Source organism: Chionomys nivalis, chromosome 6 (genome assembly GCF_950005125.1).
Source record: "Chionomys nivalis chromosome 6, mChiNiv1.1, whole genome shotgun sequence".
Classification (NCBI taxonomy): Eukaryota; Metazoa; Chordata; class Mammalia; order Rodentia; family Cricetidae; genus Chionomys; species Chionomys nivalis.
In genome coordinates, this window is record NC_080091.1 from 100,948,490 (window position 1) to 100,960,817 (window position 12,328).

At 39.6% G+C, this 12,328-nt stretch overlaps 1 protein-coding gene across 5 annotated transcripts in view; it reads left to right on the top strand.

The window, feature by feature from the left end:
- The window catches only part of Hfm1 (helicase for meiosis 1), a 60,771-nt gene that overhangs the window by 23,129 nt on the left and 25,314 nt on the right, over positions 1-12,328 (top strand). For 3 of the 5 annotated variants that reach the window (XR_009057260.1, XM_057772129.1, XM_057772128.1), the window contains exons 14-20: positions 2,441-2,484; positions 3,232-3,333; positions 3,669-3,814; positions 5,811-5,905; positions 6,559-6,692; positions 10,229-10,276; positions 12,077-12,157. Coding sequence is in view for 4 of the 5 variants with exons in the window: in XM_057772129.1 (XP_057628112.1) it covers positions 2,441-2,484; positions 3,232-3,333; positions 3,669-3,814; positions 5,811-5,905; positions 6,559-6,692; positions 10,229-10,276; positions 12,077-12,157 (650 nt within the window). In the remaining variant the exon portion in view is untranslated. The remainder of the gene's footprint in view (positions 1-2,440; positions 2,485-3,231; positions 3,334-3,668; positions 3,815-5,810; positions 5,906-6,558; positions 6,693-10,228; positions 10,277-12,076; positions 12,158-12,328) is intronic. The other 2 variants (XM_057772132.1, XM_057772130.1) reach the window with 1 other exon arrangement.

A 12,328-nucleotide genomic window follows, 5' to 3' on the forward strand; every position in this document is an offset into this window, starting at 1 on the left:
GTGGCTTTACGGACTGGGGGAGAAAGTGTAAAAGGAGAATGAACACCAAAAGCACAGGTCTAAGGAAAAGAGGCCGTGGGTAGTTGTAGGTAGTTGTAGGTAGTTCGGAGCCCTTTGCTTGTAGGGAGTGCACACCGTGTTCAAGTTGTGCTGTCCCTGTAGTCAGAAGTAAGATGTGGCCACTAAGAACCTCGTCTCCTTGTCCAAACGCTGACTCTGAAAGCAGTGTTGGAAGATGTGTGGAATTCTTGTGCTATGGGAGACTCATTTGCATAGATGCTGTCTTCTCAGGCAAACACTTCCTGTCCTTAGTCGAATCCACCTGGGTGACCGAAATGTGCATGCTGTAGGCTCCCGTAGTGTGGGGCCACAGACCTCTTCTCTGTCACCGCACACAGCGTCTCGAGCAGGAGCATTTCCTCTTCTTACCTCTTCTCTCTCCCACCACATTTAATCTTTATTTTTTTTTTTCGGCTTTGAAGGTTTTCAGCAGTGAAGTGCCAGAATTGGAAGGAGTGTGACATTAGAGACACAAACATAAATTGCACACTCCACTTCCACCTCTGACGAGCCATCGGGCCGTGTCTCTCAACTTCAGTTTATAAAGCTTTCTCTTTTCTTTCCTTTCTGCATGAGACTATTTTCAGCACTGGAGACAACTCCTAGGGCTTTGTTCACATAGGCAGGCAGGCTGGCAGGGGCTACATGCTCAGTCTTCCAGCTTCAATTCTTTGTTTTACTTTACTTTGGAAACAGAGTCTGACTGGCGTCAAATTTGCAGTCTTGCCTCAGCCTCCTGAGTGCTGGAATTACGGCATATATCACCATCTTGGGATCCATTAGCTTCAGTATCTTAACCAGTCTCAGTATGAGTATAAACTACCTTATAATAATTTGATAGTCATATATGGTAAAGTTTCTACAGATCCTATGTGTAGTGCAGCTCATGTCGCTAGTAACACGGCATGTCTTCTTGCCTACTCTTCGTTCCGTTGTGAATCCGTAAAGAAAATCGTGACTGAGAAAATCGTACCTCATAGTTTTATATCTGTAGTAAGGAAATAGAAAACAACATGGGGTTTCTTAGATGTGCTCAAGAGCCAAGCTTACCAACGGTCCACATCCTTAAGAGTACCTAGAATTCCTTTCCAAAATTACCAAACCTCTTTAAGGACTTCCTCCTGCTCTTTAGTTTTCTTTACATAGTAGAAATGTCCTTAGGAATATATGCCATTGGCAGAGACGCATGCAGTGCAATAAAAAGTTTGTCTGCTTTTTTGTTTTACTTGCTAATGATGTAGCAGCTTTAAAAGTTGCCCTTTTCCCCATCTCTTTAACACTCGGAATTGAAGTAGAGCCTGTGAAAGCTGAATGGGCTTTATTGCTGACAGCCTCCCCAGCCCTATCTTTGCTTTTACTTTGCAGCACGGCAGTGCTTGTGCTTGTGGTCCTTCTGCCTCCCTCCATCTTCTGTTGTGATTGGAGGTTGCTCTCCCACCCACCAGTTCCCGAATAACCGCTCAGAGGCTCAATATTACTTTTAAATTCTTGGCTGATGGCTCATTATTAGCTAGCTCTTAGATTTAAATTAGCCCATTTTTTAATCTATGTTTTGCCACATGATTTGTGGCATGTTACCTCATTTTCTGCATGTCTTGCTTCCTCTGTAGCTGGCTGGCATTTCTAAGACTCCACCCTTCTCCTGTATCTCTGCCAGGATTTCCCACCTGACTCTATCCTGCCTTGTCATAGGCCAAAGAAGCTTTATTTATCATCTAATGGGGCAACACGTATTCACAATGTACAGAAAGACATCCCATAGCTGTCACCAAGACTGGCTTGAAGCTTCTTATTTCTTGCAGGCATTACTAGACAAATTACGGGGCAGCTTTTTTGTTCTGATCCCATGCACATAGTAATCATTTGCATTGGTTTTTTCAAGTATGGGAAAATGAGAGATTTTTTTTCTAAATTTTTGGTTTAGAAGTGAGTTTAAATGTTAAGAGCTAATACATTCTGAATAGGAAAGCTAGATTTTCTATGCTTTCCCTGTTGGTATACATTCATTAGGGCGTTTTATATAGTGTGTTCTATTTCTATTCCTCCCCCCACTTCTACCCTCCCCCTTTCCCACTTTTCCTTGAGATGGTCCCTGCCTTTTAAAGCTAGCTTTCAATATTTTCCACTGCTATAGAGTAGCTGCCAGTACTCAGAGGATTCCCTTTCTATTGGAAGCATGCCAGGACAAACTCGTAAAAATTATATGGGTAAAGTTTTCCTTTAATAAATCTTGTCAGAACTTGTGGTTCTTGTTTGTTTGTTGTTTAAAGATAACTTTCAGATGATGGCATTGTGAAGGTTATTTATTTTTAAAATAATAGACTATTTCAGATTTTTCTAATGTTACAGGGAATAACTTATTAATTTTATATTTTAAAAGGTTACAGAAGTCTGCGTATTCTATAAGGGATTCGAAACTTAAAGGTAGGTTAAAGACAATTTTCTTTTTGTTCTGGAAACTGAATTTGGAGCCCTCAGGCGTGTCAGGCCAAACATTCTACCACAGAACCACACCTCCAACCTAGAGATAACTGAATAGCATGTTTAAGTATAGATAGTCGGGTCAGTGCTGGCGAAGTGAGAGCAATGGCTGGCGGGTGTGTTCCTGCTGCAGATGTGGTGTGTGGTGTCGGCTATGACCGTGCTGGGATGGGTGTGAAGTAGGGCTGACGGGTGTGTTCCTGCTGCAGATGTCGTGGTGTATGGTGTTGGTTACCACTGTGCTGGGATGGGTGTGAAGTGGGGCTGACGGGTGTGTTCCTGCTGCAGATGTCGTGGTGTATGGTGTTGGTTACCACTGTGCTGGGATGGGTGTGAAGTGGGGCTGACGGGTGTGTTCCTGCTGCAGATGTCGTGGTGTATGGTGTTGGTTACCACTGTGCTGGGATGGGTGTGAAGTGGGGCTGACGGGTGTGTTCCTGCTGCAGATGTCGTGGTGTATGGTGTTGGTTACCACTGTGCTGGGATGGGTGTGAAGTGGGGCTGACGGGTGTGTTCCTGCTGCAGATGTCGTGGTGTATGGTGTCGGTTACCACTGTGCTGGGATGGGTGTGAAATGGGAGCAGTGACTGACGGGTGTGCTCCTGCTGCAGATGTTTTGGTGTGTGGTATCGGCTATGACCGTGCTGGGATGGGTGTGAAGTGGGGCTGACGGGTGTGTTCCTGCTGCAGATGTTGTGGTGTATGGTGTCGGCTACCACCATGCTGGGTTGGAGCTGTCCGATAGGAAACTGGTTGAAGAACTGTTTACTTCTGGAGATCTCCCAGTTCTTTGTAAGTAAAACATTTCTTGCATATATTAAAATGTTTTGGAAAATTATTCTTAAGAGGAAAAGCTTAAGTGTTCTGATGAATTTCTTCCAAGAACTAAAAAAGAACTGTGAATGCAGGTTATCACACTAACCTACTGTCTAGTTGAATATGGTGCAATTTGCAAGATCTTATTAGCTATTTTATTTTTAGGGTACATTATTATTTTAGATTATAAAGTTCTGTATTCCTCTTTCTAAATTTAGTTTTTATTCCATTTATATCAGTATATCTTTTATAATAAAACACCATCCTAGGATGATAAAATTTTATCACTTGATTATTCTCCAATCTGCTAGTTACCACGAGCACTCTTGCCATGGGAGTGAACTTGCCGGCTCACCTGATAGTTATAAAGTCTACCATGCACTACATTGGAGGCATGTTTGAGGAGTACAGCGAGACAGACATCCTGCAGATGATTGGGAGAGCCGGCAGACCTCAGGTAAGGGGTAATCGCTTTCTCTTTTTAACATTCTAAGTATAGCAAAGAAGGGGGGTTGTGTGTTTTTAATTTGCATTTTATAAATAATGTAATTTAAAAGTCAGATTTAATTGAGGAATAAACAAGACTCACTCACTGAGATTAGAAGAGTTTAAGTGCTCTTGCTATTCCGACCCTGTCTGAACTACTCTGTTTTTGTAGTAGTGATTATCAATCACTGCCCTCCCTCACTTGTGAAGGACCCTTTGTTTCCCTCTAAGTCACTATTAGGTGTTTGCAAACCAAGCCAGCGGTTATTTTTTTATTGATTTTTATTGAGATCTACATGTTTCTCTGCTCCTCTCTGTGCCTCTCCTCTCCTCTTCAGCCCCTCCCCCCCAAGGTCCCCATGCTCCCAGTTTACTCAGGAGATCTTGTCTTTTTCTACTTGTTTTTTTAAAGGCTTGTTTATTTATTATGTATGCAGTGTTCTGTCTGCATGTATGCCTGCAGGCCAGAAGAGGGCATCAGAACTATTTATCAATGGTTGTGAACCACCCATGTGGTTGCTGGGAATTTAACTCAGGACCTTTGGAAAAGTAGGCAGTGCTCTCAACCTCTGAGCCATCTCTCCAGCCCCCCTAAACTACTCTCTGAATGTAGATGGATGTGTGAGTGAGGGTACTGGTAAAGGAAATGTTGAGGGTTTTTTTTGTTTTTTTTTTTTTTGTTTTTTGTTTTTTTTTTTTTTTTTTGGTTTTTTGAGGCAGGGTTTCTCTGTGGTTTTGGAGCCTGTCCTGGAACTAGCTCTTGTAGACCAGGCTGGTCTCCAACTCACAGAGATCCGCCTGCCTCTGCCTCCCGAGTGCTGGGATTAAAGGCGTGTGCCACCACCGCCTGACTACTGGTAAAGGAATGTTGAAAGGCTTTTCCATCTTATTTTTATTCTGAATAAGGATGTTTTGCCATTTTTGTGTCTATTTTAGAAACTGGATCTCTGTGTGTAGCCTAGACTGAACTCAGACTCTCCATCTCTCTGTCTCACCTCCTAAATACTAAGATTATAAGCACACGCCTCATGTCTGGTCCGGCATTTGGGGGCAGTTTTTCCTTGTGAAGGATTATTGTACATTACAGAACACGGGCCATCCCAGGGTTGTAGCTCTAAATGCTACAGTTCAAAGTCTGCCAATATTTATCTCAAAATATGTTTGACAAGTGCTTGAATGGAGTCATTCATTTAGATGCTATAAGAAAATCCTGGAAAAATATCTTTTTCAAAGTATCAAAATGTTATTTACACAAGTTTTTAATTTTAGAGGAAAAGTTAAATATATCAAATTATGTGGTGTTCTAGTTAGGGTTACTATTGCTGTGATAAAACACCATGACCAAACGCAGCTTGGTGTGGAAAGGGTGGATTGAGCTCACACTTCCCCATCACTGTCCCTCATCGAGGAGGAGTCTGGGCAGGGGCTGATGCGGAGGCCGTGGAGCGGGGCTGCTTACTGGTTTTCTCAGCTTGCTTTCCTATAGAACTCAGGACCACCACTGCCCAGGGGATGGCACCACTCACGGGGAGCTGGACCCTCCCACATCAATCACTAAATAAGAAAATGCCCTGCACAACTGCCTACGGCCCAGTCTTAAGGAGGTGTTTCCCTAGTGGAGGTGCCCACCTCTCAGATGACTTTAGCTTTGTGCTAGCTTGTGACATGGAACTCGTCAGCAAATATGGAAACTATGCCAAATATTAAGTTTTTATTTCAGCTTACAAGATTTGACATTAACATTGTCAAAATTATGTTCCATTGAAACAAAAGTGGAATTTGCAGTTATACTCTTGGGCGGTTTTTAATTAAACTTTTTGTAAATATTAAAGTTCAGAAGCAGATTTTAGTCCTTTTGGCCTGCTAAGGCCAGGAACCATTCCGTGTGAAATGTAAGTTTGGGGAAAGGTTGGCCCTGCAGTGTGTTCTAGTCTTTGCTGATCTCTGCGCTTTGGCTACTGTTGCAGTTTGACACGACAGCTACTGCAGTTATTATGACCCGGTTAAGCACAAGAGAGAAGTACGTTCAGATGTTAGCATGTAAGGACACCGTAGAAAGCAGGTAACAAAGAACAGTTCAGAAAGAAAATTAAACTAATATGACTTATTGTTTCCTTTACTATCTGGGAAGGATTTCATTGGGGAGTTTTCTAAGGCTGTTTTCTTGAAATAATCTTAACAATTTACCTATAAAGCATGTCATTTAAGGAATTAAATAGTTTTATTTATTGACAACATAGTTTTATTTGGTGTTGGTTTTTAGCACACAATAATACATATCTTTGTTATAAAGTCCTAATAGGTAATACGGTCTTGCTAATTATCATTCTATTATAACTCAAGAGTATTAAATTTGTAATCACTCACTTTTAATAAGAGAAATATTTTCACACTTAAACTTTGTTTTATAATGAGAGAATATGAGTGTCTGGGACTGTTTTCAGTATGTTGTAAGTGCGCCTCTTTGGGGAGAATCAGACATAATCCACACCCACACTACTATCACCGTGCTGACTTCTTATACAAAAATGTATCTTCTAGAACTATGAAATAAGGAGAAATCTCAGCTTTTTAAGATGTTGAACTGACTTTTTAAGATTTCCTCCTATATTTTTGAAAATTACTTTTTATGAATTATTAAAGTAACAACTAGTATATATTATATATTATTAAAATTTAAAAAGTTAAGTTTTATGTTTTTGAAATTCACGTTAGTTTGCACAGACATCTGATCGAGCATTTAAACGCAGAGATAGTGCTGCATACCATCACAGATGTGAACATTGCTCTGGACTGGATCCGGTCAACCCTCCTGTACATCAGAGCTCTGAAGAACCCGTCGCACTACGGTTCGTTACTTTGACCTAGAAATTCAATGACATTTTTCAGACCAACTGGGTTCTTATTCATACTGTTAAAGAATAGATTACAGAAACTAATAAGCAACAGGAAAAATAGTTACCAGTCCCCAATGTGTTCAGAGGCAAGAATGGACAAAAATGAGAACATACTGTCTACTCTGTACCTATTCTTTTAATGTTTTAAAATGGACTCAATGAGAAAAAACCTTAAGTACCTAAACTAATTTGAAATAAGTTAAAGTTTTAAGTTCTGATTCTTTTTCATATTTAGCTGCTCTCTTGTTTTAAATTTGTAACTGTTAATTTTTCAATTTTAAGAATACAAAGCAAATAAGGTGTAATTTTATTTTCCATTTTTTAATGCAAGCCATGTCCCATTGTACTAGTTTTCCAACAAATTACTTAAAACATAACTTCAAGGAACAGCCAGAATTTATTATCATGCGCCGTGTAAGAAGCCAAGAGTCAGCCAGTGTCGTCAACATGTCTGTCAAGACTGCAGTTCTTTGAAGGCTACAGCAGAGCCTGAGGACTCTCACCCAAGAAGGCTGTCTCATGCAGCTCTTGGTTGGAGGCTTAGTTATTTCTTGTGGACTTTTCCCGTATCTCTCTTCCTGCAAGATGAATAATACAAGACAGACTTGCTAAATAAAAACTGCCTTTCCTTATTTGTAGCCGTGGTCACACATCACTTATTTTAAAACAAGTTACTATTCCTGGCCACATGAAGGGAAGAAGGATTAAAGAATTCAATTTTTGAAGGCAAGAGTATCAAAATTCTTATGAACATTTTTAAAGAGATAAGTTCTTGCTTTGTAACCTGGCAAACTGCAAATCACAGAAATCTCCTGTCTTAGCTGCTCAACATTTAGAGCTGTGTGCCACTACCGCCGTCTGTGGATTATTCTCTGTTCTGCACTACTCTCTGTAGTCCCCCATATGTCTTGGAGGCTTTCTGATCAGTTGGCTTTTAACCAGCGTATAACGTGGGGCTCCTCTAGGAGCCATGGAGCTTTCTTACTCGTCTTCCCTCCCACTGCTCTCCCTGCCTCCACCTCCACCTTCTTCCACCATGCTAAGAGCTCTCCTCTCATGGTCTACCTTCATCACACACACACTCAAATTTGGGTAGACACGCACGCACATGATATGAACGCAGTCTTGGGCTTTCTGAGCTGGGCTCACTTCACTTAGCATAGTGTCTCCAGCTCCATCCATCTTCCTGCAGATGTCATGGTTTCATTTCTCTTTATGGGCAGAAAAACGCAGTGTATGGATTACTGTACTTTCTTTATCCATTCATCTGTTGATGAATATTCCATTTCTTTCTGTTGTGATGAACACAGCAATGTACATGGACAAGCATGTGTCTCTGTGTAGTATGTTGGCTGAGAGTCTTTTGTGTATTACCTTGGAGTGGTAAAACTGGGTCATAACCTAACTCTGTTCTGCTTGTTTCTTTTCTTTTTTTTTTTGTTTTGTTTTTTTTCAAGACAGGGTTTCTCTGTGGTTTTGGAGCCTGTCCTGGAACTAGCTCTTGTAGACCAGGCTGGTCTCAAACTCACAGAGATCCTCCTGCCTCTGCCTCCCAAGTGCTGGGATTAAAGGCGTGCGCCACCACCGCCCGGTTTTCTGCTTGTTTCTTAAATAAATACCTAAAGATTTGTTTCTTCTACTTACATATTTTTGTGTGTTTGTGTCTGTGTGAGTGCTCATGTACAGGTGGGTAGGGTGAGTGCTCCACGTCCTCCTCTGCTACTCTCTCTAGCTGAACCTGCAGCTCATGTTGTCTCAGCTGGGTCATCCTCTGCCCCACCCCTTGGAGGTGTGTTTATGGGCTTGTGTAGGATGCTCAGCTTGTCCTGTAGATACTGGGATCCGAATTCCAGTACTCACGACTGAACAGCAAGCCTTCTTTTTTGTTGTTTTAGTTTGTTTCTGTTTCCCTGTGTAGCCCTGGCTGTCCTGGAACTCGCTCTGTAGACCAGGCTGGCCTTGAATTCACAGAGATCCTCCTGCCTCTGCCTCCCAGGTGCTGGGATTGAAGGTGTGCACCACCACCGCCCGGCCAGCAAGCTTTCCTAGCTGAGGACATTTCTCTAGCCTACCACCCCTTTTTTTGAGGAACTTCCACACTGACTTGGAAGCTTTTAAAAATAGCTAATGACATTCCTTGTTAGCTGTGTATTATTTCTATGTTTGTGTAGAGGGCATGGGTTGTGTGTGCTCATGCGTGCACGTGCCCACAAAGCCCAGAAGAGGACATTAGATCCCCTGGAGCTAGAGTTACAGGCGGTTGTGAGCTGCTGATGTGGGTGCTGGGAACAAACTCAGACCCTCTGAGCTCTCAACAGCCCCATGTGTCATTTCTAAGCCATTCTAGTTGGTGAACATGTTCATCGGAAAACTTATCTGCTATTATCAGCAATGCATTTTCACATGTGTAAATTCATTTGCATGCTAAATTCTTGGAAATGAAGTTTCTAGATCAGCGGGTACATGCATTTTAAAATGTAATAGCTGTTGCTAAGCTGCTGTCCTTAAGAGGTTACATGGTTGTGAGCAGTGGCTGAGAGTACTGTGTTCCCACAACCCTGCAGGGTTTATCTTACATCTTTTCATCCATGTCACTCCGGGTTCATTTTGTCTTGCCTGCACTTCCTTCTTCTCATGAGCACTTCATTTTATAGTGATTTTTATGTTGCATTATCACAGTAAAGGGCATGGAAGTCAATTAAATTATACACATATAGACACAGACACTGACATATAATCACAGTCCAGCTCAGTATATGGAATATTTGTTTTTTTTCCCTTATTATCTTCCTTCCTTCCTGCCTTCCTTCCTTCTTTCCTTCCTTCCTTTTTTTTTTTTTTTTTTTTTCAATTCAGAGTTTCTCCATGTAACAGCTCTGGCTGTCCTGGAACTTGCTTTGTTGACCAGGCTGGCCTCAAACTCACAGAGATCCACCTGCCTCTGCCTCCTGAGTGCTGGGATTAAAGGCATGCACCACTGCCCAGCATGTCTTCAGTTTCCTTAAATTCATAGTATTCATGAGATTGCTTCATATAATTGAGTCTCTTGGTAATAATTTTGTTATTATAACCCCAGTTGTATCAATATCTCACAGTTCAGTCAACTGTTTTGTGGATGGAAAATAGATCATTTCTAAATTTTGATGTACACCCGCCTCAAGTGTACTTACCCCCACACAAATACACATGCACATAATTAAAAATAATAAAAGTAAATTTTTAAAACTGACTCTACATGTTTTTGTTGAAATATTATGTTTATGATTACTTAATACAGTTTTAAAAAACAAAATAAAGCCAGTTGATATTGAAAAGATTTCAAAATAGTGGCTGTGTTCTATGAATAGTTGAGCCGCTCTGAGCTCGTTAGATTGTGATTAGTCTATATGAAATGCAGATGCTCTTCTTTATGTGAAGTTTAAATTGAACCTATAAAGATTAATTAAATACATTTCATTTTTTAAAATAAAGTTTCATGACTTATACAGGTTTTGTATCTGGATTGAACAAAGATGGAATCGAAGCGAAATTACAAGGTTAGATATATTTCCTTATATTATCTCTATATATTATATAAATTTTTAGGAAAAATTTCAGTTACTAAAGAAATACAGATATGTAAATTACTTTTAAAAGTAAACTTATCTGGATAAAAAATGTTGAATTGTTTGTTTTCCATCACAAACTTGGCATGTGTAGCTTTTCTATATTTATTGAATACTTCTGTTAGAATATCTGCCCATATATATATAATGTATTAACTTGGCTTATTTGGGTTTTGTCATTAAAATTGTCCTGATCTTTGAAAACATTGCTAATAAACACTTTATTTTTCTTTCTAACCTTAATTTTAATTTAAAATATAATCCTAGATTTATTGTGGAGTTCTCATCCAAATCTGTGCAATATTTCCTTTTCAAATTTCAACTTTTTGAAATTTAACTTTAATATTTTATTATCTATCTTTAACTATAAAAATTCAATAAGCATTTATAATTAAATATTAATGTGTCTTCATTGTGTTAATACTTTCAGTAAAAACAATACATTTTTGATCTACTAAAATATTAATTTTAATTTGTTCTCTGAATATTTGTATATAAAAATAAAAATGCAAAAATAAGGATAAATAATAAATTGTCTTACTTGAAGAATAAACACGTTGCTGGGTGTGGTGCGTATACTTGTAATCCTAGTGCTCAAAAAGGTGCAGGAGGAGGACGGCAGGTGTGAGCTCCAGACAGACAGGCCTGCCTGGTGAGACCCTGTCTCAGAGCAATAGAGAAGAGCAAGTATGGCATTTAACATGGCAGTAGTCACATGTACTTATCATGCTGCTATGAAAATGTTTATTAAATAGTTCTGTTATTCTCTGGCACCATTTTGTAGTTGAAAATTTTAAATTAAATAACACATTAATGATAATGATAATTACACATAAGAAATCAGATAGGTAAAATTATATCTGTCTCTGTTCTGATAACCTGAGTGTTTAATTTTCTGTTAAGTTAGCAAATCACTGTTAATATTTGCCTTATTTTCCATTATCAGTTGATACAGTGAGTTGTCTGTATAGAGGAGTATGTATTGTATACATTAATAAAAAGATATAGTTATAGAAGAGGAAAATAGTTTTTATTTCTCATTCATTGCAAAGCCCATGGACAATTTTTCTATAACAAAAAGTTGAAACATAATAATTTTTTTAATCAAAGTTTTGCATGTCATGGGAGCCTCTGAAAGTGAAGACCTCCAGACCTGGGGGAAATTGTCCTCTTTTGCTGTCTGATGAAAGAAGTGGACATCTGTGATGTCACATGACTGAGTAAACAGCCGTCATCCATGTTGATAAGCATGGGAAAACATGCCCTGCTGTGCATGCTTAGACTCTTCTTGGCCTCTCTGTGTGAAGTCTCTTCCCTCAGACATGGAGTAGTCTCTGGCTGGAATGAAGGTTCTATGAACGTCTCTGAGGACAGAGCTGCTCTGCAACTCAGTGTGGGATGTCAGGGTAGCCGTTCTGAGATGTCTCAGTCATCCTTCGAAGGATGCTGGGCATAGTGTTTTCTGACAGTTCCCTTGGAGTCTGCCTCAAGTCTCAGGATGGACAGTGCCACATGGTAGGCTGCTTCCTAAATGATTATGATTCTTGGTCAGTAGCCTCTAAGAATTACAATAGAGTTTTTCTTACATATATTTCAAGGGTTTTTTTCTTTTTAAAAGACTTCAGCTCTTCCAGAGTAGTTATGCTATAGCATACATATTTAATAGTAAATTCGATTTTCTTGTCTTCCTTATTTTACTAAACTTAAAATGTGTTTTCTATAATTGAACAGAATTGTGTTTGAAGAATCTGAAAGATTTATCATCACTGGACTTAATAAAGATGGATGAAGATGTTTATTTCAAACCAACAGGTATTTTTCCTTATGATGTCATTGAGTTTAATGCTTGCTAAGACTAAAATTTAGACAACAGTAAATAGACTATCATTATTTTTAGCTGTAAGGCATCAGTTCATGTAAGTTCGTTTTGAAACTACAACTTCTTGACACAGGATTGATCTCATTGGTTCTGGTGACTCTCAG